The sequence below is a fragment of the Mya arenaria genome, chromosome 4 (genome assembly GCF_026914265.1).
Source record: "Mya arenaria isolate MELC-2E11 chromosome 4, ASM2691426v1".
NCBI lineage: Eukaryota > Metazoa > Mollusca > Bivalvia > Myida > Myidae > Mya > Mya arenaria.
The window spans coordinates 18,936,023-18,958,901 of record NC_069125.1 but is presented as its reverse complement, the minus strand read 5'-3'; the positions used below and the strand labels follow the sequence as shown (position 1 = coordinate 18,958,901).

Here is a 22,879-nt window from a genome sequence, read left to right as displayed (position 1 = left end):
AGGCACGCTGTTTTAGAATACGATCATCTTAGTGAATACACAATTGTCACTGAAGTATTATACGCAATAAGCCCTGACACAACACATGACCATTACTTTGTGTCAAATGTTCAAGACAGAATCAAACATCACCTTGACAACGTCGGTTGTAAAGTTGACGACATGATTGAATTTACTGACGGGTGCTCTTGCCAATACAAGAGCAGAACTTGCATGGGGGTTTCAACATTGCTCTGTGAGAAACATGGTTATAAAAGTTTTGAACGAAACTTCTTCGAAACCAGTCACGCAAAAGGTCCTCAAGATGCTGCGGGGGGATTACTAAAACGACAGCTCGACATTGCCGTCATGAAAGGCGAGTCTATCCAAAGTGCACGTGACGTGTTTGACTTCGCCAAAGAAAATTTGTGCACACCTAAGTCAGGCATATATCCCAGGAGAATATTCGCTTGCATCGAGTCGACTGATAGATCCACTACCTACAAATTTAGTGCTGTTCCGAACAACAAAAGAGTGCATCAGATGTCAACCTGCTGCCCGGGCACCATTACCATTCGTGAACAATCCTGTTACACGTGCGATAACTGCTTGTTCGGTAAGATATATAATATCATTTCACTACATTTGCGAGTGTTTTCTTTGGTTATTTATTTAAAGTAACGCTCTTATCAGTGCAGTAACAAGAATGTTAAGCTAAGCCGTGCGGTGTAAGTGAATACGTTATAAAACGTTATATCCGATGTACAAACGATGTTATCACATTACTGTCCATTGGATACCTTAAATAATTAAACATAATGCAATATATATGAACTTTTTTTTTCGGTTCATTTATTAATTTACATTAAGTATAGGTTTTATTTTGTAATTACATTCTCTATCAAAAGGAAATTATTCTACATATCTACGCACTATTTTATAATCATATTTATGTTAATCTTAATTACTTAAATTTTCAATAAGGTTCCAGGCCTTGTGATAACTTGGTTAAGATGGGAGAACTTACCAAAGTTAACGTGGGGAATGTACCGGAAGGTGAATTCAATGCTACGTACGAGTGTGGCGACGAGGAAGCATCTCTGTCAGATATTCTGACATAGCCGACGACGAAACAGAAGACTATTACCTACTGAAGGTATGACTTGTATTTGATTAAAATAGTTACAATTAATTAGTTGACAACATAACGTGGTTGAGAGCAAATGTTTGTTAATTCGCAAATCTATACATAGTATTCAAATAATTGTGTTAATATTAGTATGGCATTATGTCTAAGTTATGCAATACAATACATATAGTATTAAAATAATACACTACATGGCGGAATGAAATTGTTCTGTTTCAGTTTCTCTTTGCTGCGAATGAAATTCATGTAAAATATTAATTGATATACCAAATTATGATAATATACATATGATAATATATCATGATAATATATCCCTATTGTATCGTTTATCCAATTATAAGTTCATACACGTTACATCACAGGTCACCAAGGCAACACACGTGCTAACCAGGGATACCGATGATCAGTGGGGAAATCGTTTCATGAAGGGCAGCTCGGTAGAACAGGGCTTGTACTTCAACAAGAACGGACAGACGTCTTCCCACATGTACACGCTTGTTAACAGGCTTAAAGCGATTGTTTATGCCGAGGCAGTTATATACATTGTAGGCCGGCCCGACGAAAAAGATATTCAACTTTCAGAGTGTGATCATTTGGACATAATCCAAACTGCTAGTAATCTTCAAGACATCTAAATGCATGAGACAAACAATGTGCAATAGTTCATAATTAGTTTGTATTAAATTGTATATCTGTGTATGAACTTTTACGTAGAACACTGACATATGTAAGTATACATTCTTGTTTGTGTAATGTTATTTTCATATAGAGGTTGAATAAACATTATACGTACACACATATCAAATATTTCTTAAAATATCGAACCAACATTATTTATGAAAACTGTAACCCAAACACCTTAAGTAATTCTTGTAGCGTTAAAACGGTTAAAAATTACGATAACGTCGGTTACGCTAATGTACGCCAATATCGTACGCAACGTCTAAGTGTTTAATGTTTGGCTATTTGGCTTGTCCAGTAGTATATATATTCTATGAATTTTAATGCTAAATTAAAGGGGTTTATATTTAACATTTTGAAAGTTAAAAATTTCAAAACGAATGGCTTGCTCTCCGTCCAGACAAACTAGATCGTGTGGTATACCGAGAAGCCTTGATATTAAATCCATGCCCGACTCGGTAATGATGTAATTAGAAAACCTGAGATAGAAACATTTATTGAATAAAATGCAGTATTTAACACTGTGTATATTTAAGAAAGGAATGTTTTGTTTTCTGTATTAGTTTCACTAAAAGCAAATTTGCAGCTGCAATAACCCTGTATTTTTATTGCACTCATACAGAGCAGTGCACATTCATAAAATGTATGAGTTTGATTTATTTTCATTTTAATAGCATATTAAATATTTTCGTTTGAACATTGAAATGAATGGCATGTACGGGTCATCTTAGTTAGTGAATAGAGAACAAAAACAAGACTATAATTCGAGCAAAGTAGATCCATCTATACTACTCTTATGTTTATGATTTAAGATTTGTTTACTGATACAGGCGTACTTATTATGGTAATAGAAAGTCCCATACTTATTATTTATTGAACACGACCTTTTTCTGCCTATATGAGACATTTCATTGTTTCTGTATAAAACTGAGTAATTAATCATGCTTAAACAGGGATACAATAATTATTATGCATTTTAAAAAAAACTTATTAAGCAAACCATGAGACATTGGAAAATTAATTAATCAAGGCTCAAATGAGGCTAAAATACCTCAAGTGGTTACTAGTTCAAACGCATTCTGAAAGTGAATAATGAGTCATACTACTGAATAAGTAGTTATGGATAAATTTATCGAAAAATTTGAAATTGGTTACATACGTGAATAACAGATTCAAATATTGTCCTTGCAATTTCATCTTGAGTATCGTTTCTACGCCAGCCCCAGTCAGAAACTATTTTCTCGTCAATGACTTTCAGTGTAAATAGCTAAAATATAAGCAAAATCAGCATGATTATTGTAATCGAACTATAATTGTTGTTACACGCAATATATACAACTGAACTAAATTAAGTTAGTTTGCAAAACACAGCCCGTGTATTTTCAACAGCGTTATGAACCATTCATGTCCATGTGTATTCAACACGATTATGAACCATTCATGTCCATGTGTATTCAACAACATTATGAAACTTTCATGTTCATGTGTATTCAACAACATTATTAACCATTCATGTTCATGTGTATTCAACAGGATGATGTAAATGAAACCATTCATGTCCATGTGTATTCAACAGGATGGTGTCAATGATTCCATTCATGTCCATGTGTATTCAACAGGATGGTGTCAATAATTCCATTCATGTATAGAGAACATTCCATGTCTAGACCCACATCGCTTATTAAACACATTCATAGTATTGGTAGGAGTAACATATATTCTTCTTGTTTTTAAATGTCTACACTATACATAGTAAATAATGAATTTGAAGACAGTTTTGACATTAAACATTTGACACTTACATCGCCATGAACACAAAGGAAGGCCCATTCACCGTTTGCCATCCCTAGTTTATGTGCTATCAGCAGGTAGTGTCGCAACATGTGCCAAGGGACCACAAATATTATCACTGAAATACAAATAATTACATCATATATAGCATAAATTTAAACAAAATATCGCATCAACTTTGGTAAAGCATGGGTAGAATTGCTGTCGTGCTAATAAATAACACTGAAATACTGAATTCTCTAATCAAAATATATACTATTTCATTAACTTTTCCATCTAGTCACAAAACCAATGCGATTACTAGATATATTTAACTTAGATGTTTCGAAACTTGGTCAACCTTGCCCATTAGATAATGGTCAACATGGCCCAACATTTCCCGTTCTGTTATGCCCAACAAAGCCTGTTAGATTATGGTCAACATTGTCCGTAAGATCATGGTCTATATTGCTCACTGTATAACTGTCAAGATTGATCAGAATTATTCAGAAATACAGTTATAATAAGATTCAAACCATTAAGAGTTTATGTTTAGCTGATTGTCCAAGATTATATCCAACAGCAATGCTATTTGTATTTCTCTTTTTGCTTTTTCATCAGTTGGATCGTATTTATCGGGAAATATATACACATATATCAAATGCATCAAAATGATACGGTACATTTTGACCAATTAGTTGCAATAAATACAAACATATATATAGTACCACGTGCAAACTTCTTTATCTGCAACAACATCGACTGTATCTCGCTATCAGTTGTTCCTTCAGTGACATAATTTGTGCTTTTGATATTGTAGGACTGTCCTCTTGAGGAGTCTCTAAGCGCGACGGCGACCGCTTCGTATGGTGCCTGCTTGTCGTTGATCAAGGCAAAGTCGGTCCAGTTGAAGTAGAGACTAGTCTGGCGAACGATTTCAGCTGAAAATTAATATTAAATAAATTTACAAACGGCCACTTAGTATTGGAGCAAAAGCCACAAGGCTGTAACTTTTAGGCACACTGATACAGTACACCATCTATGTAGAACAACTTGGCCTACTAGTATCACATTAGTCATTCAAAGTTAAGTCAGTGTAATAAACGTTCAGACAATTCTTAATTGAATCTATCAATATATTAAGCCTTCTATTTTGAACCAGAATGTTCAACTATTAAGTTAATATATTTTCATTACTTTTTAAGATAAGCATGGTAAGATGTTTTATCAAAATATCAACACCGATATTATTTTGATGTTTAAATAAATTAATATTGGTTCACCATTATATTCTTTTACATGGACCATATATTTTAATAACGCCAAAAAAAAACACTACTATTATGATATGATTCATCAAATGGGGGTTATAAAACAATATTTTATTATGATTTTATAGCAATTGTATTAATTTGTTTCCCAAATTACATAATGTTTATATAAAAAGCTCTTGCTAAAAACTTTAAAATTTATTCAAACTTAAAATGTTGTAACTTTAAAATGAAACTTCACCAGTAAGACATTGTTGTTCAAATGATGAATGGGTTACCGTAATGTCTGAATCATTTCGTGCTTATTTCGGTTTGTGTTGTTTCGTCAAGACGCACCTGTTTAGTCTTAATATATATATTCGATTCTCATTTTTAATAACAGCATTTTGGGAAGCTTGTGGGAAAACTTTTCTTTTATAATGTTTTTACAAACCACAATTAACAAGCCTTTATGCAAATAAAATTAAGACAGATATCATAATTCAAGATGGGTTTCAACTATGATTCGTTAGCTTGGAGCAGTTTTCTTGCATTTAAAATTAATTGCAGATAGTATATTTTCGACTCCTCAGACGTTATTATTTAAGACCGGTTTTCCGAGAAGCACAAAAAAGTGTGTTGCAAATGATAAGATATTAATTTTCTAACGTCAACTGGTGCAGACAATAATAATTTAATTTGCCCAAACGGGGGTTTCTGTTTTGGTTTTTTTTCTTTTATGCATCAAGAAATGAGTACAAAAGCTAATTTGTCTCTTCTTCTATGAAACAGTTGTTTAGTTTATTTTGAAAATTAACAGCAAGAACACTTTTATGCGCGGCCTTAACAAACATTGAAATTAAACTTAATAAACTGGATACCAACGCGTCTTTGAGTGCCAATCTGCATTTTAGATTAAGAATTGTTCAGGAAATCCTTATAAACGATTCAAATTAATTATTATATTTTATTAGTAAAAACTGTAAAAAATATCGTTTTTATCTGTCGGTGTATAAGATATCACAACATGACATTGTTATTTTGAAAAAAAAATCGAAATGTATTTTCAGCCGGTGGCCTTGCATAAACACTAAATGATATTGGTATTAATATATATATATATATATATATATATATATATATATATATATATATATATATATATATATATATATATATATATATATATATAGGTGTTGGAAATGAATTGAAACCATCTTTAAATTGAACAGAAATATGTGAAAAATATTTTTTTTGTTTTTATATAACAGGGCTTAAAGAATCGAAAACATCAGGATGAATCGCCAACCAATACCAGGGGGTTTACCTTCGCTATAATACAAACATTCTTGGGGCTTCGTTGGCATTTGTGTGGTGTTGTTTTTATCATACACATCTATACACTATATTAAGTAGCTGTCATTTAAATGCAAGTTTGTAAAACAAACTAGTCATAAGATGCAGTTTTAAGTACGACACCTGTGTTTTTTCTTTTTTATATTTTGAAAAAAATGATTATCAACTTGTTTTGATAGTTTGGAGACTTTGATCATTTCATTGCAAAAGTTAAGCACCACACCTTCTAATGAATGGTACATCATCATTTAAGTAATTATCTAATGAGTTGGTTTTTTTTATGAAATGCACACTTTTCAATTAAAACCTTACCACAAAAAATAGTCGTTCTTTCATCATATATTTTATTTTTATATAAGGCAATTGTTTGTCCACTTAATTTGGTTTTATAAATTATTCAAAATTATATCAATTCAAATAGTTTAATACGCATCTTAAAAATGCATTCACTAACATAAACAAATAACGAGAATTTAGGGGAAAGCCCAGTAACCAGTAACCAGTAGCCATAACATAGAACGGTGGTTTTATGAACCTTCAAAAAACACAATGAACAAAGGCCAAACTAACATTTATACGTTATTATTTAACCTATTATAAACTAATTTTCTAGCCAGAGAAATCGCCAATCAGCCTTCAAGTACTACGCCTAGTTGTTTAAGACTTAGTTTTACAAATGACAAAAGACTTCATTATTTGACCCCTCGCCTGTAGAACTAGATGCCAATCAAAGACTCTAATCCAAGAAATCACTTTGCTTGTTTCCGCCCTCTTACTTAATATCTTTTATTTAAAACATATACAAAAATACACATAAGAAGATAATAACTTTAAAAGTATATAAACGAATTTAGGGTTTATCCGCACGGGAACGCCCGGTGAATATGAAAGAAACGAGTTTTGTTCAGCCCTAAACAAAACCACATTCTAACACTTTCTCAGGGAATTCAAGCAAAAACCCGTATGTTTTCATTCGTGATTTTCGCTCTGTACGGTTATTTATAAAACACTTGATTCATCAAACACGCGATTCATTATATGACTAAATAAGCGGTATATGTGATTAAATATAAATAAATACGAGTGAATGGTGTAATTAAACTAACACATCTTTGTCACTAGCGGATCTAGGGATGGGCGCTACCGGTGCCACAAAAAAACCCCGACGAAGTTTACTTTTATTCAATATACGAGAAAAACAATAATTAAATACGCTTTGAATATAATCCCGAGCATGCCATGCTTTTAGATTTTGACAAGTCAAAGGCACCTCTGATTTACTCTATTTAAAGATATATATGCATACCTTGTACGCATTATTATACTTGTACAATTGATCTAAATAATGCAATCTGGCTACACAGTTTAATTTATTCAAAGGGAGTTATGGAAAATGCAAAGTAGATAAACATCGTTAAATGTGGTTTAATCCCCCGTGAACTAATTGTCCATAACTTACGTTTATGTGCAAAACACAAATGTTTAAGTTTTCAAATTGCTTTATTTATTGTAAAACATAGAAATATGGGCTAGTGTTTACGCAAATCCAAGCAGTTATTGGAATAATTATTATTTTTATTTTCGAACGATTTATACATGCATAATACGATTTTATCGCATTGAATTAAAATGTCCGTTATATGAAGATAAAACTTTATTGTGCATAATAAGCTGCAATGTTAAGTTTCTTCAGTGACACATGTCATTTAGTTTACTCTGCTGTTCATAGTACATAATGAGTTATTATCATCGATGTACGTACATGTTAAGGGGCTAGACACCAAATTGTCCCATAATCGGTATCTAATCGGTAATACAGTATTTCCACAAAACAAACCAAGATTTGTCAATATGAGCTAGTATGATGCCGATGTAACAGCATTTTACATAGGTAAAAAATATGTTGTTGCTGTCTTAGCTGAGTTAACATGTTTAAAGATTGTCTTTCTTGTTAGGTATTTGTCTGGCATTGGACAGTGTGCCTTTAACGATTCGGCTGATGGGCTAGTCTTTGTAGTTAGTTGCTTGGTCCCTGTATGTATAGCTATTACAACATCAACGATATTGAAAGAGTGCACCTGATATACTGGGACACTATCATGTATCGAAAACCCACAATGGTCTTGTTCTGTTTTTTCCAGATCCCACAATATTACTGTTTTTACTTACAGAAGTAATGTAGCGGTCCCGAGAGGCGCACAAGGGTCGTGTACTTGTCCCTGTCCTTGAAGTCTAGAAGGTCGGACACCCAACTGAATACAGGCAGGTTCCAGATGGATCCTAGTTGAGCCACGCCCAATAGTCCTGCAGGAATAGTATATAAAATGAAGAAATTACAGATAAGTATAAAATTATACTAATTCTGTTAATTCACAGTATCGTGTCTTGATGTGTGTGTGGGGGTGGGGCTGATGTTTCAGATATACCTAAGCTAAAGCCACGGCCAACATTCCTGCACGCAACTTAAGCATTTCGACGATATAAATTATTCCATGTGTTTAATGACTCATTGTTGATAATAAATCTTTATGTGACACGCCTTGTATGCCAGATCGCCAGCTTTGAACGGACCATAGGTGGTATGTATTTATCAATTTAAATATATCTAAGAGGTCAATGGGTTCATACTGATCGGCAATTGGCATGAGAAAACAAAGCATTCTTGTTTGTACTCATATAATATGTACTATAATGTCATCGAAACTACTCATCATAGACCTGGCATGTGGTTTTACCTGGTCAAATTTGATTGTTCGCTTAAAGGGACTGTGTCACAGATTGGCATCAAAAAAGTTTTTTTCTGTATCGAATCTCAGGACAATTATCTAAAAGAATGTGTAACGCTTTGATATCATAATTGTAAAAAAAAGTACCAAAATGTAAAATAAAAATGTGTCGGAGACCGGGTTCGAACCCGCGTCGCCAAAATTGATGTCCAAAGGTTTATTCTAATCGGGTGACATAATTAAGCTATACACCTACCTCGGTAATATCACGTGATAACACCGACTAGCCAATCACGCATAAGGAATGAATTCTACCTGGTAGACATACCCAGTAATCTTTTTTAATGGAAAAATACGAAATAACTGCTAAACTTAAATAAATTGTAAACTGTGTGGTACTTCAGAAAGTAAGTTTCAATGCATTGTACACATCGATGCCAAGTTTATGTCAGTTTTCGACAATTTTCTTTTTTGTCGCTATTTTATCATACGTGAGACAGCCCCTTTAAGAGTTATTCAGATATCGGTATAGCGGAAACGCCTATGTTGATAAGATGATGTCAACAACAAACTCATTGCAGTTTTTGTTTTATCTTGCAAGGTTGTTGTTTGTGATGTCATTATGTGAGGCATTACGCTTTATTGTAAGTAACCACTTTTTTTGTAATACGTTTGGCCAAGTTCGTTGAGAACTTAAACAACTCGTTTTAGGCTACAGTGATCTCTTGTTTCGATCGACGTTCGATGTCGGTTACCCATACATTTTGTGTATTCTTTCGTTATTGATGTGTAACGTCGTAAACTCATGTGCGTCTATAGTGAGATACTGAAGATAATTGCAAACTCATGTGGGTCTATGTTGAGATATTGGAGATAATTGCAAACTCATGTGGGTCCATTTTGAAATATTAGAGACATTTGCAAACTCATGTGGGTTATAGTGAGATACTGGAGATAATTGCAAACTCATGTGGGTCTATAGTGAGATACTGGAGATAATTGCAAACTCATGTGGGTCTATAGTGAGATACTGGAGATAATTGCAAACTCATGTGGGTCTATAGTGAGAAACTGGAGATAATTGCAAACTCATGTAGGTATATAGTGAGATACGGGTGATAGTTGCAAACTCATGTGGGTCTATAGTGAGATACTGGAGACAATTGCCAACTCATGTGGGTCTATAGTGAGATACTGGAGATAATTGCAAACTCATGTGGGTCTATAGTGAGATACTGGAGATAATTGCAAACTTATGTGGGTCTATATTGAGATAGTCTAGACATTTTCAAACTCATGTGGGTCTATAGTGAAATACTGGAGATAATTGCAAACTCATGTGGGTCTATAGTGAGAAACTTGAGATAATTGCAAACTCATGTGGGTCTATAGTGAGATACTGGAGATAATTGCAAACTCATGTGGGTCCATTTTGAAATATTAAAGACATTTGCAAACTCATGTGGGTCTATAGTGAGATACTGGAGATAATTGCAAACTCATGTGGGTCTATAGTGAGATACTGGAGATAATTGCAAACTCATGTGGGTCTATATTGAGATACTGGAGACAATTGCAAACACATGTGGGTCTATATTGAGATACTGGAGACAATTGCAAACTCATGTGGGTCTATATTGAGATAGTCTAAACATTTTCAAACTGATGTGGGTCTATAGTGGGATACTGGAGATAATTGCAAACTCATGTGGGTCTATATTGAGATACTGGAGATAATTGCAAACTCATGTGGGACTATATTGAGATAGTCTAGACATTTTCAAACTCATGTGGGTCTATAGTGAGATACTGGAGATAATTGCAAACTCATGTGGGTCTATGTTGAGATATTGGAGACATTTGTAAACTCACGTGGGTCCATTTTGAAATATAAGAGACATTTGCAAACTCATGTGGGTCTATAGTGAGATAATGGAGATAATTGCAAACTCATGTAGGTCTATAGTGAGATAGTCTAGACATTTTCAAGCTCATGTGGGTCTATAGTGAGATACTGGAGATAATTGCAAACTCATATGGGTCTATATTGAGATACTGGAGATAATTGCAAACTCATGTGGGTCTATATTGAGATACTGGAGATAATTGCAAACTCATATGGGTCTATATTGAGATACTGGAGATAATTGCAAACTCATGTGGGTCCATATTGAGATACTGGAGATAATTGCAAACTCATGTGGGTCTATATTGAGATACTGGAGATAATTTCAAACTCATGTGGGTCTATAGTGAGCTACTGGAGATAATTGCAAACTCATGTGAGTCTATAGTGAGATACTGGAGATAATTGCAAACCCATGTTGGTCTATATTAAGATACTGGAGATAATTGCAAACTCATGTGGGTCTATAGTGAGATACTGGAGATAATTGCAAACTCAAGTGGGTCTATAGTGAGATACTGGAGATAATTGCAAACTCATGTGGGTCTATAGTGAGATACTGGAGATAATTGCAAACTCATGTGGGTCTATGTTGAGATATTGGAGATAATTGCAAACTCATGTGTGTCCATTTTGAAATATTAGAGACATTTGCAAACGCATGTGGGTCTATAGTGAGATACTGGAGATAATTGCAAACTCATGTGGGTCTATAGTGAGATACTGGAGATAATTGCAAACTCATGTGGGTCTATAGTGAGATACTGGAGATAATTGCAAACTCATGTGGGTCTATAGTGAGATACTGGAGACAATTGCAAACTCATGTGGGTCTATAGTGAGATACTGGAGATAATTGCAAACTCATGTGGGTCTATAGTGAGATACTGGAGATAATTGCAAACTCATGTGGGTCTATATTGAGATACTGGAGACAATTGCAAACACATGTGGGTCTATATTGAGATACTGGAGACAATTGCAAACTCATGTGGGTCTATATTGAGATACTGGAGACAATTGCAAACTCATGTGGGTCTATAGTGAGATACTGGAGATAATTGCAAACTCATGTGGGTCTATAGTGAGATACTGGAGATAATTGCAAACTCATGTGGGTCTATAGTGAGATACTGGAGATAATTGCAAACTCATGTGGGTCTATATTGAGATACTGGAGACAATTGCAAACACATGTGGGTCTATATTGAGATACTGGAGACAATTGCAAACTCATGTGGGTCTATAGTGAGATACTGGAGATAATTGCAAACTCATGTGGGTCTATATTGAGATATTGGATACTCTTGCAAACTTATGTGGGTCTATATTGAGATAATGGTGACATTTGCAAACTCATGTGGGTTTATATTGAGATAATATAGACATTTTCAAACTCATATGGGTCATTATTGAGGTATTAGAGACAATTGCAAACTCATGTTGGTCTATATCGGGATATTGGAGGCATTTGCAAACTCAAGAAATTAGCCATTATATACATGCATATATAACGATAAGCTAAAATAATCTCTTTTCGTTTTGTGTTATCATTGATTAAAATATCAATCACCATTTGTGGGTAAACCAACCCTAACTTCTTCACAACTTAATTAAAACTTTAAAACAGTTATTGTGTTCTTTCTTCATCATTCAAATTTGTGTCCTCAGTAAAAAAATAAACATTGCGTGTTACCGCGCTAAACACGCCTTGTATTATTTCCTTATTTTTAACTTATTTTGAAGAAGATGTATTGTTTTATAAAATCATTCAAAATTCTTTCTTTTAAATTTCAAAGAATATAAAAAGCATTATAGTGCGAATAAGGGCTGAGGCGTCTACAAAATACACTTAAATGTTATGTATTTAAATGGTCCTATAATATAGTGTTAATGTTTTGTTTTAATCTGTGTATGTAGCAAAACTCTTTTCGGCACAAGTGTATATGTGGCATTCATTTTTAAAGTTACTTATATACTATTTTTAGATTTATTTGTCATTATGTTCATTTATTCCGCATATTAAGTTGTATGTATGGAGCAAGTAAATATCTCCTTATAAGTTCATCTCTAGCATGCTAATATAGGACATGTATGCATTTTCGCGTTAAATACTGCACCTGTAAGTGACATTTCGCTTTATCTTTCTGAAGAGTATATATAGATATGCACGCGTGATGAAAAGGCTTGAGTGAATATACATTATGAAACTAGCTGAGATTCTGTGTATACATTATGAAACTGATTGTGTGCATACATTAATATAATAATTTGTGTGTATACATTATGTAAAAGTTTGTCTGAGTGAATTATGTAAAAGTTTGTTCGTATGCATTATTTAAGAGTTTGTGTGTATATCTTATTATATTAACGTTCCTGTGTATACAATAATTATGTAAAGTTTATGTAAATGCATTACGTAAAAGTTTGTGTGTATACAGTATGTGAAGATTTGTGTGTTTATACATTTTGTAAAGGTTTGTGTATATACATTATGTAAAGATTTGTGTGTTTATACATTATGTAAAGGTTTGTGTGTATACATTATGTAAAGAATTGTGTGTTTATACATTATGTAAAGGTTTGTGTGTATACATTATGTAAAGATTTGAGTGTTTATACATTATGTTAAGGTTTGTGTGTATACATTATGTAAAGATTTGTGTGTATACAGTATGTAAAATGTTGTGCGTATATATTATGTAAAAGTTTGTGTAAACACATTATGTAAAGGTTTGTGTGTATACGTTTTGTAAAGATTTGTGTGTGTGTATACATTATGTAAAATTTTGTGTGTATACATTATGTAAAAGTGTGAGTTCATACAGTATGTAAAAGGTCCTGTGTATACATGTATTATGTAAAAGTTTGTGTTGCAAATTTCGCATTATATTTTGGTTAAAACGATGTTCCTTTCATTAAAATTGTATGTTTTGTATACATTAATTGCTTTTATGTTAACCTGGTAGAAATTAAGTATAAGAAATTATGTTGTATCTTTAGCTTTGCTTAAATTGTGCATATGACGCTTTACCTGCGGAGCAAGGCGGTCCTATTACGACATCGGGGTCGTATTCTTCCACAGCATTGACAAATGATTCCATCGCTTGCTTGGAGTCGCAGTTGGAATCATACCACTTCGCTCTGTAAAATATCCAAACACATATGTCTTATAAAGAATGGCTAGAAGTGCATTCATAAAACATCAATGGGGGCTACAAGTCCAGGGATCACAAATAGTTTGTGTATATAGGTGAAATCGAGGGCAAGATGAACTAAATTTTATTTTTAAAATGTTTTGAATCATTTTCAAGATATGTAAAAAGAAAAGTTATTTCAGGGAAGCTCTTTGTAATGTCTTAAGGAAACTTGCCTTACGTTCGTTCAGTAATTAAGCAAGGCAATACACTCGGAACTTTTCTGTCATTTTCCGTCGAAAACAACCTCAGATGTATGCCGGTACATCAGTAGAGGCAAATCGTAAAACTCTAGATACTGGGATTAATTAAGGTTATTGTTTTAATGTGTATTTTGCATAATAAAGTTTCAATTGATTGCCAGTGAAGTGTATAATTGCATCAATAATTAAGATTCCAAACAGTGAAGTCATTAAGTTAAACTGCTGAATTGAAATAACTACGCGATATAGTTGCAGCGTAGTTAAATGTTAAGATCTCTGACATTGTAAACCGCCCATATACATCCGAGGCTGTTTTCGATGAAAAATTACCGAGGCGTTCCGAATGCAACGCAATAATTTGAATAGTGCATGTCACTTCTGAGAGATGATTAGAGTAGATGTTGTGTCTGAAGTCTTAGGTCTTGTTACAACTAAACATTTTATTGCAATTAATAATGTCTTTCTTTAATTGACAAGCAGGCATTGTAAGTATGTCATGGACAATATAGTAATGACATTTTATTAAATTACTTTTCCTAAACTGTCATTTTCATTGTCAAAACCTGTGTTTGACAAGTTACTTAAAACAAAGCTCATGAATCCTTTGAGTGAATGTTTAAATGTCATCTTGTTTACAATGTAAGCACAATCGTGAACATCATAAAGGTCTATTAAACGCTCACTGCATTGTTTTTGAAGGGAACTCGGAAAACAAAATAAAGACAAATAAGTATTTTCTATAAAAACTCAAGTGGGCATAAATAGCTTTGTTCGAATAAGGAGTATAAAGTCACGTTAAGATGGAGTTTTGTGTAAAGTAAAAAGACATGTTGACGTAATGAAAGTCGTATCAAAAAAGTATAATGAAGCTATTATAGTTCTAAGCTATTCAACACTATAAATGCGTGGGTTAAAAATGGCAACATTTCAGATACACCTTACTTGTCGTGATATAACGAATATCATGTGTACATTTATTAAGACGAAATATAAAAAAGAACAATAACATTAAAAAATATTGTTAAAATTTTTAATGGCATTGCCATTGAAAACTACATAAAATGGACATGAAAATACAAAAAAAAGTGACTACCTTACCTAACAGTTTTGAGACCGTTACCCTAAACTCAGATATCTTGGCCTTAAAAGACTTTAAACTCTTTGTTTAATTCCTCATAAAAATATATTTTAATTGCAAATTTGTCAATATTTGTAATAAGCGTCTTCTAGCAATGACAGTATGTCAGGTATACCAATACTAGTGAATCAATATCGTGATATATAATTTATTGTATGATATAAATACATATGAAAGAAATTGTTTATTCAATTACGTTCGGTCACCTGTTAATATATGATTTATATTGTTTTTGTTCTCGACAGATTTTGGCCACAAATACCTATATGACGTTAACTTGTCAAAGCAATAACCATTTCTCACATGTTATATGTATTTAACAATTGTTCCTTGTCAAACGTTTACTCGCTGACTGCTCTACATCTGGCTTTATCTGTTATGGTAATTTTATATGTGTTGTGCATACTGTTATATGCTGCGAAAAGATGCCTCAGGGCAAAACACAGGAACAACACAATCGTAGCACCTCTGCCATTTCGAATCGAACACATCTTCGAATGTTTGCTGATGCATAAGTACAAGTTATTCGTAAATTTGATAATAATATCTACCATGAATAGCGTTTAAACGTGTTATTTTTAATTCAAACTGATTTCCAATAGAGTGTTTTATTGCATAAATAGTTAAGATTCCTTATAGTTAAGTCCTTAGGCTTAAATGCTTAATATTTTGAAAGCACTTCGCGATCTACTTGCAGCGTAGTTAAATAAAAATAATTCTGACATCGCAAAACCGTCCATATACATACGAGGTTGTTTTCGATGAGAAATAGCTAAGCTGTTCCGATTTTGTGTTAAATGCTGCAAAAAAGTCCAAAGGGAAAACACAGGGAAAACAATGATTTTGTTTACTGTATGATTTTGTCTAGATGCATTTAATGCAGGATAAACATTTGCCATCTCCTCTGCGATATACTTGTATGATTGTTGATTGATTGTTGTTTTTGCCAAATAATTGTTGTAATTTTAATACGACTGCTTTACGAGTTATGACATATTGAATTGTGGTAAGAAACAAACTTCTCACAACGCCGATTTATCAAATGCAAAATGGTTTATTGTCATATCGTGATGTTTTATTTGCATAAAAAGCGCCGGAATTCTTTGAGTTTTATGACAATTTAATGTGTCAGAAAGCATTTTCCAAGCACGTGTCTTTCACGTACAATGATACAAGCAACATGTTGTTATTGTAACCTACATTTTCGTTCGCTCAGATTTGTGTATTTCATATATTAGTAAAATATAAATATATGTAATACAAACATCAGTAAAGATTACGTGTCATAAAGTCTGGCCTGCTCTTCTGTTCTGTAAATTTGAAAATATGGAGTTGTCGTGCCCACGAGGTAATCTTGACATTCAAACTGTTTTCATTTTTTAGGAAATAAAACTAACTTACATTAAAGCAACATTTCTGACGCTCACCAGGTCGATAGGCCGAAAGCATTTTATTTTACTTTAAATCAGTGTGATAGACATAGGTGCTGTATGTACACATGTAAAACAAAGTTAGATATAAGCAGTTCTGCCCTGTTGATTGATTGTGTTCAGTTAAATACTGACATCATGAAAAATCAAAAATAATTTTAAAGTCTGCCCATTTTGACGAGGTTTTTTTATGTCGTAGCTCAGAAAAGCAAAAATTAAACAACATATTTTTATGAATTTAGAAGAGTGTTTTTTTTACTTACTTACTTATATTTGGATATATAATCTGAGAAAATTGAAGTGCTAAGTTTAAATGCTATTAAACACTATGAGGTTGAAGTATTATTTTCTTGTAGGTTTGTCAATGTTATGATATGAACCACGACATGCAGACTATGACATCATAGTTCCGTGAATGCGAATTTCATTGTATTATGTGTATTAAAGGTCGAGGGTGCTTTAATGTAATTTTCATTTCGATTTGTATGATAGGTTTTTGGTATGGCTACTAAAACTGACAATTCAAAAATGGGCCATGAAACCCTTTTTTTCTTGTCGTTGCGTTTCACAAAGTCTCACCTAACATTCCCCAGATGATGGTGCTGACGTATATACGCCAACGCCAGCTTCATAGCTCCAACACTTGTACGAGCGCTAAAATTGTGGTACTCCTTTTCAGGTGCCAACCAAGCAATTCGGAACTCTTGGTCATCCGGGTCCTTTTCATATCGTCTGCAATCCCCTTTTGGCTTAGGAATCACTTCTATTTTCTTCGGTATTTTACTTTCGGTAACTAAATTTGGATCCACCGTTCCACATTGAAGAAAATAAGAAAATATTATTCCAAAAAGTAAGAAAACACCCATTGCTGTTTATTTACACCCCAAAACAGCAGCACTTAATTTCTCTATGCAAATGCTGTGAAATATCGTAATCATGAACAAACTCAAGTATTCACCAACGTCGTCTACACATATTGGAACGAAAAAAACACGTTATGCAAAACATAACCACAAGTAAAACGTAATCCAACATAGAAATAGTGAAATAACACTTTATTTTGACACGCATGTACAATGACAGAAAATAAATCCAAGAAAATGTCTGTCCCGTAGCTAAAACACACGTTTAGTATTCAACCATTTTGTTTCTATGCGATCCTCCATTGTCTCAACGTTAACGTTATGACGTATTGTGTAAGAACCAATCAAAGTTTCGCTTAAACAGTGAGTGAAGACAGTTCATGGGCCGTTACATTAATTAGCTGTCCAGCGAAGCGTAAATATGACAACACATGACTTGTCATAGATTTGCCTTTGACCTACCGTTGATGAACATCTTGGTTTGACTTGACATTCAGGTTACTCACTCAATATTCGTTCATTGTCCAGACGTTACGTTTTGGACGTAACAGAAGACGCATCGCGTTAGTATTATTAAATCAATTGTGATATAGTTAATAAAGTTATTGTGTGAACATTTGCTGTATACCAATGGGTTATGCAAATGTCATCAATATGAGCAGAATGTCGTATACAAACACTGGTTTGGTAATAGTTTTGACAGTTCTAGCTGTTTGTGTTGTTTCTAGAAACTGTGTAAAAATTGAAACAATATTATACCCGTGTTTGAGTAATTGTGTAGAAATATACCTGAAAAAGAATCAATACGATAAGTACAGAGGTAGGGGAACACAGTAAACTGTTATAAGCCCCACAATGCAGACGGAATCAAAATTAAACAAAAAAATATCACAAATTTGTTGACTGTTGTGAAAATGAAAACATTTCGTGAACCGTTGATTAATGATAGGGACACATTACCAACAGACTCAGTGGAACAAACTGAACTCTTAAAGGTGCCCGCAGCCATGTACAGGGCGTGCAGCAACCAATAGATCCACCGGAAACACATGAGCCCGTGAGCCGTCTGTGATGTTCGATATGAGCCGGCGTGGGCGTAGCTAGCCCTCTATTAATGTGGATTCATAATTGTGCTAGGGGGTTACGGGGGCATACTCCCTCAAAAAAAAAAGAAAACCATGGTGCAATCTGGTGCATTCTGGGCGTTCTGAGGTGCATTACTTAGTACTGGAAAATGGACAGTTTTAGGATCATGTAGTCAAATACGCATACTGCAATTTTGGCTGTTTTTTGTTAGAATCATGTGAATTTAGCCGCGTACTCGCGTTAAGGCCGCAACGCGCCTGGCAGAAAAAAATGTTATAAAAGGATATGAACACTGTGGGCCAGCTATACAAAACAGACACATCTCGGGACTCAACCTAATGTCTGTCCATAGACTTCGCCGCTTTAAGAATCAAAGTGCTGAAAGCACTGATGGACTAGGGCTTAATTTAGGGGAATGTTGACAACCAAGTTCTAAGAATTGAAAAAATCGGCTCACATCACAAGGGGTCACTGTTTAATGGGCTAGCTTAAACTTTTGACTTAAAATGCTTGCAAGCTGCAAAGGAAATTTGAAAAATCTCGTTAAGTGTGTTAAGGGGGGCGGGGTGTGGGGCTAAAGCGTTAAATCAGATAAAGTCATAGTTCTTTTGAATTTCTCAATGTCGTTTAATCAGACTTGTTCAAATTAATTTACGTGTTTGGCGTATGTTAACCAAAGTACACATACTTCTTTAATTTGATCAAATCTTTTATATCAAAGGTCTGTTATTTGCAGTTTCAGAGAAGATTTTCAATGATTTAATTATATACTATATAGAAAATATGTCACCTCTTTTTCAGGGGAGCTTTAAACCACAGGGCCATACTTTGAACAATCTTTGTAAAAGACATCTACATTGTACACGTATGTCAGACTGCATGCACAATGCTATTAGGAAGTAGTTTTTATTTGAAAAGTGAAGAATTATTTTCTTCCTCTTAATTAGTGCTTGGTATTCAATTAATATAAAATGTTACCATGATAACTTAGTGCTGTTGATAAATATTAGGCACTGCCTTCTGTCTCATGCTATTCTTATTACTGCTGCAGACTTTTGTACAAAGCAAGTTGAGTAGACTAAGATGAGATGAATATCGTTTATCACGTATGAAATATTGAAATGTCTTTTAAGTACATTGACCATCAAATTTCATAACATGGTGTCAGCAGTTCATCACACTGCTTGTGAGAATGGAATACCAAACATAATCATATTCTTTATTATATACCGATCATCAATCCACATGCAATACATATCACAAAATACTTTAACCCATATTCCGCTCCAGTGCAATACGGCCATATACCACTCTTGTGACGTCACGTCATAACAAGTATGTTGCGCAATATTCAATTGATGTCATTAAACCAATGAGTGCATCCTTAAAATACAATTTATTATGCAAAGATGTGGCTTCTAAGTGATCTAATCAGTAATGTATATAATAAAAGGATTATTAGTACTGCGTTTTGATCCGGATATGGCGGAATGTCATATTCGATTCTGGTAGTTTTTTGTAGATTTTGATTTTACTCGGCTTGTGCCTTGTGAAAACCGAATCTGCAAAAACTACTTGAGTCGAATACAACCTTCTGGATCAAAACGCAGTACTTATAACCCTATTATGTACAAAACCTATTACCCCATGGACAGAGCTTCTTTAACCCACAGGGCCATTGTAACTTTTAACAATCATTGTATGCAGTACTTATACCCTATTATGTATAAAACCTGTTACCCCATGGACAGAGCATCTTTAACCCACAGGGCCATTGTAACTTTGAACAATCATTGTAAAAGACAACTACATGTCAGACTACATACAAGATGCTAAGGAAGTAGTTTGGAAAAATGAGAATTATTTTCTCCGTTTTAATTTGTATGCATTAGATAACTCAATAAATGCAGCAGTTGACCATTCTTGTATTGTTCTCTGTCACTGTCCTGATAGCTCCCTATCTCAATAGTTGCAAAAGGTTGTAGGTTCATGATTCCCTGGTGCAATATGTCATACAGAAAGAAGATGTTGAATGTAGAATCAAGATGCTTTCTTTTCAGGCAATTCGAATTGAATAGTACTGTAACATTTGGAGTGCCTAGAATTTGTTGTATTCGTAGGCAACATGTATCAGGTGATGCAGTACATTTGGCAAATACTTTTCACCCGTCCTTGTAAATCTAATAAAGCTTTCATTTTGCAAAAGTAGTTCATATAACTTATAATAAGGTTGCTTAATCAGAGTTTGAATAATTCTGAAAACAAGATGTTCCTTTAATTGCAGCAATTTGAACTCCAACTCATAATGTCAATTAAGCTGGTTAGGCAATACTGCAGTTCCTTGGTATGGGGATTGCTTTATTTACTTGAATAAACAAACATTTCTTGCGTTGGATAGTACAATGTATCTTTGATTTGGATTGTAAAGTATAACTTATATAAATAAATATATATTCTTAACTTTTAAGATATAATTAGACAATTAGTTAATTTTTTAACTGCGCACCAAAACCCTGAATCTGAATACACAAGCTAATGCATAAGTCAATTGTAACCATGCCCCCCCCCCCCTGCGACCCCGGAATAGCGGGGACTTTTATTTTCGGTCCAGCCAACCCCAGCTAAATTTCCCGCCCTGCGGAGATAATCTGGTGGTTAAGTCCCCACCAAATGAACTCGCACCCAAGGGACATTAGGTTAAGCCCCATCCACACCGTATTTTCCAGGAAGACCCGGCACTGCGGGGCCTACTGAAAGGTAAAAACATGGCCCATTTCGACGGCTATCCCCGGTATACCCCCGGATATGGGAGCCTTGGTTTCAATTGACTGGTGCATAATGATCCTTGTGATCCAATCTCATGCCAAGACGATTTCTGTTCTAACATTGCCAGGTTAGTTATTCTTAGGCATAAAAAGCCTGGACAGTATTTGAGAAAGACTGTTGTGAGGTTAAATCTTCATTACTTCACTATTCCACAACATTGGGTGATAATGGAACTTTATTGAATATTTTGATTTTAATTTTGTTCCCTTAACGCCACAAGTCAACTGATTAATACAAATTAGTTCAATTCTATCTCCACAATATTATATAAACACTTAATTGCAGCTTGTTGTCCGGTCAGTGCAGTGATTAGCGCACTCGCTTCTCATCAAAGCGACCCGGGTTCGAGTCCCAGCCTGGGCGCATGTGAGTTTGGTATGTGGTCATCAAGCCGGACAAGCGGGTTTCCTCCAGTTACCTCGGATAAAATGAGTGTTTCAGATGCATTACCAGGAAAACTTATTTTTGGTCTTAAAAAATGAACGGAAACGTTTAACCAATCCATTATTTCAATAACAAGCAGTGGCAATGTCACTGTGATTTAACTTGATTTAACTAATTGGCGCCCCCTGGAGGTGGCTACCTCATATCAAACGCATTTTTCGGGTTGGACATAGGAGGCCGAGTGATTGATAAAATTCGTATAAAATTCATTTAATTAATCGCAGTTTGTTTTTGTTAAAGTTTATTGATGAAACACGACAAGAACATTGTAAAGTTTATAATACATTTAAACAACTTGTCCCGTTTTTGTGACTTTAGCTATAAAACATGACGACATGATAATTTATTTACATTCGGAGCTCCTCGGTCATTTTTATCGAAAACAACCCAGGATGTATGCCGGTACATCCGTAGAAGCAGTTCGTTAAATTTTGAATTATATTATTAATTCAAAATATTGCTTTAGCTTGTATTTGTTGATCTAAGTTTAAATTGATTGCCAGTGAATGGTATTATTGCAAACATAATTAAGATTCCCAAGAGTTAAATCATTAAGTTTAACTGCTAAAGTAAATTACTACGCGATCTACTTGCAGCGGACTTAAAGTGTACCGATTTCTGACATTGTAAACCGACCATATACATATACATCCGATTTTGTTTCCGATAAAAATGCCCGTGGAGTTCCGAATGAATTTATTCAAAAGAGAATCGTAGCAGACAACATGTTCGGCGTTCTGGTGTTACTGATATTGTTGACTACACGGCAGTTACTCCCCTTTGAACATACTTAATAGTTTTCCTAACAACAGGCGGTCACTGACATAATGCAAATAACACCTTAATTATAATTAAAACTAAGACTGGATTCTATCAT

The 22,879-nt window shown here is 34.1% G+C and overlaps 1 protein-coding gene across 1 annotated transcript in view; it reads right to left on the bottom strand.

Moving 5' to 3' along the window:
• The window catches only part of LOC128232879 (atrial natriuretic peptide receptor 1-like), a 45,766-nt gene extending 27,776 nt beyond the window's left edge, over positions 1-17,990 (bottom strand). The window contains exons 1-6 of the mRNA XM_052946661.1: positions 17,363-17,990; positions 13,850-13,959; positions 8,353-8,487; positions 4,306-4,518; positions 3,610-3,716; positions 2,967-3,074 (exon numbers count right to left, since the gene is read on the bottom strand). Of these exons, the coding sequence (XP_052802621.1) occupies positions 2,967-3,074; positions 3,610-3,716; positions 4,306-4,518; positions 8,353-8,487; positions 13,850-13,959; positions 17,363-17,649 (960 nt within the window). The 5' untranslated portion in view covers positions 17,650-17,990. The remainder of the gene's footprint in view (positions 1-2,966; positions 3,075-3,609; positions 3,717-4,305; positions 4,519-8,352; positions 8,488-13,849; positions 13,960-17,362) is intronic.
• Positions 17,991-22,879: the final 4,889 nt, after the last annotated feature.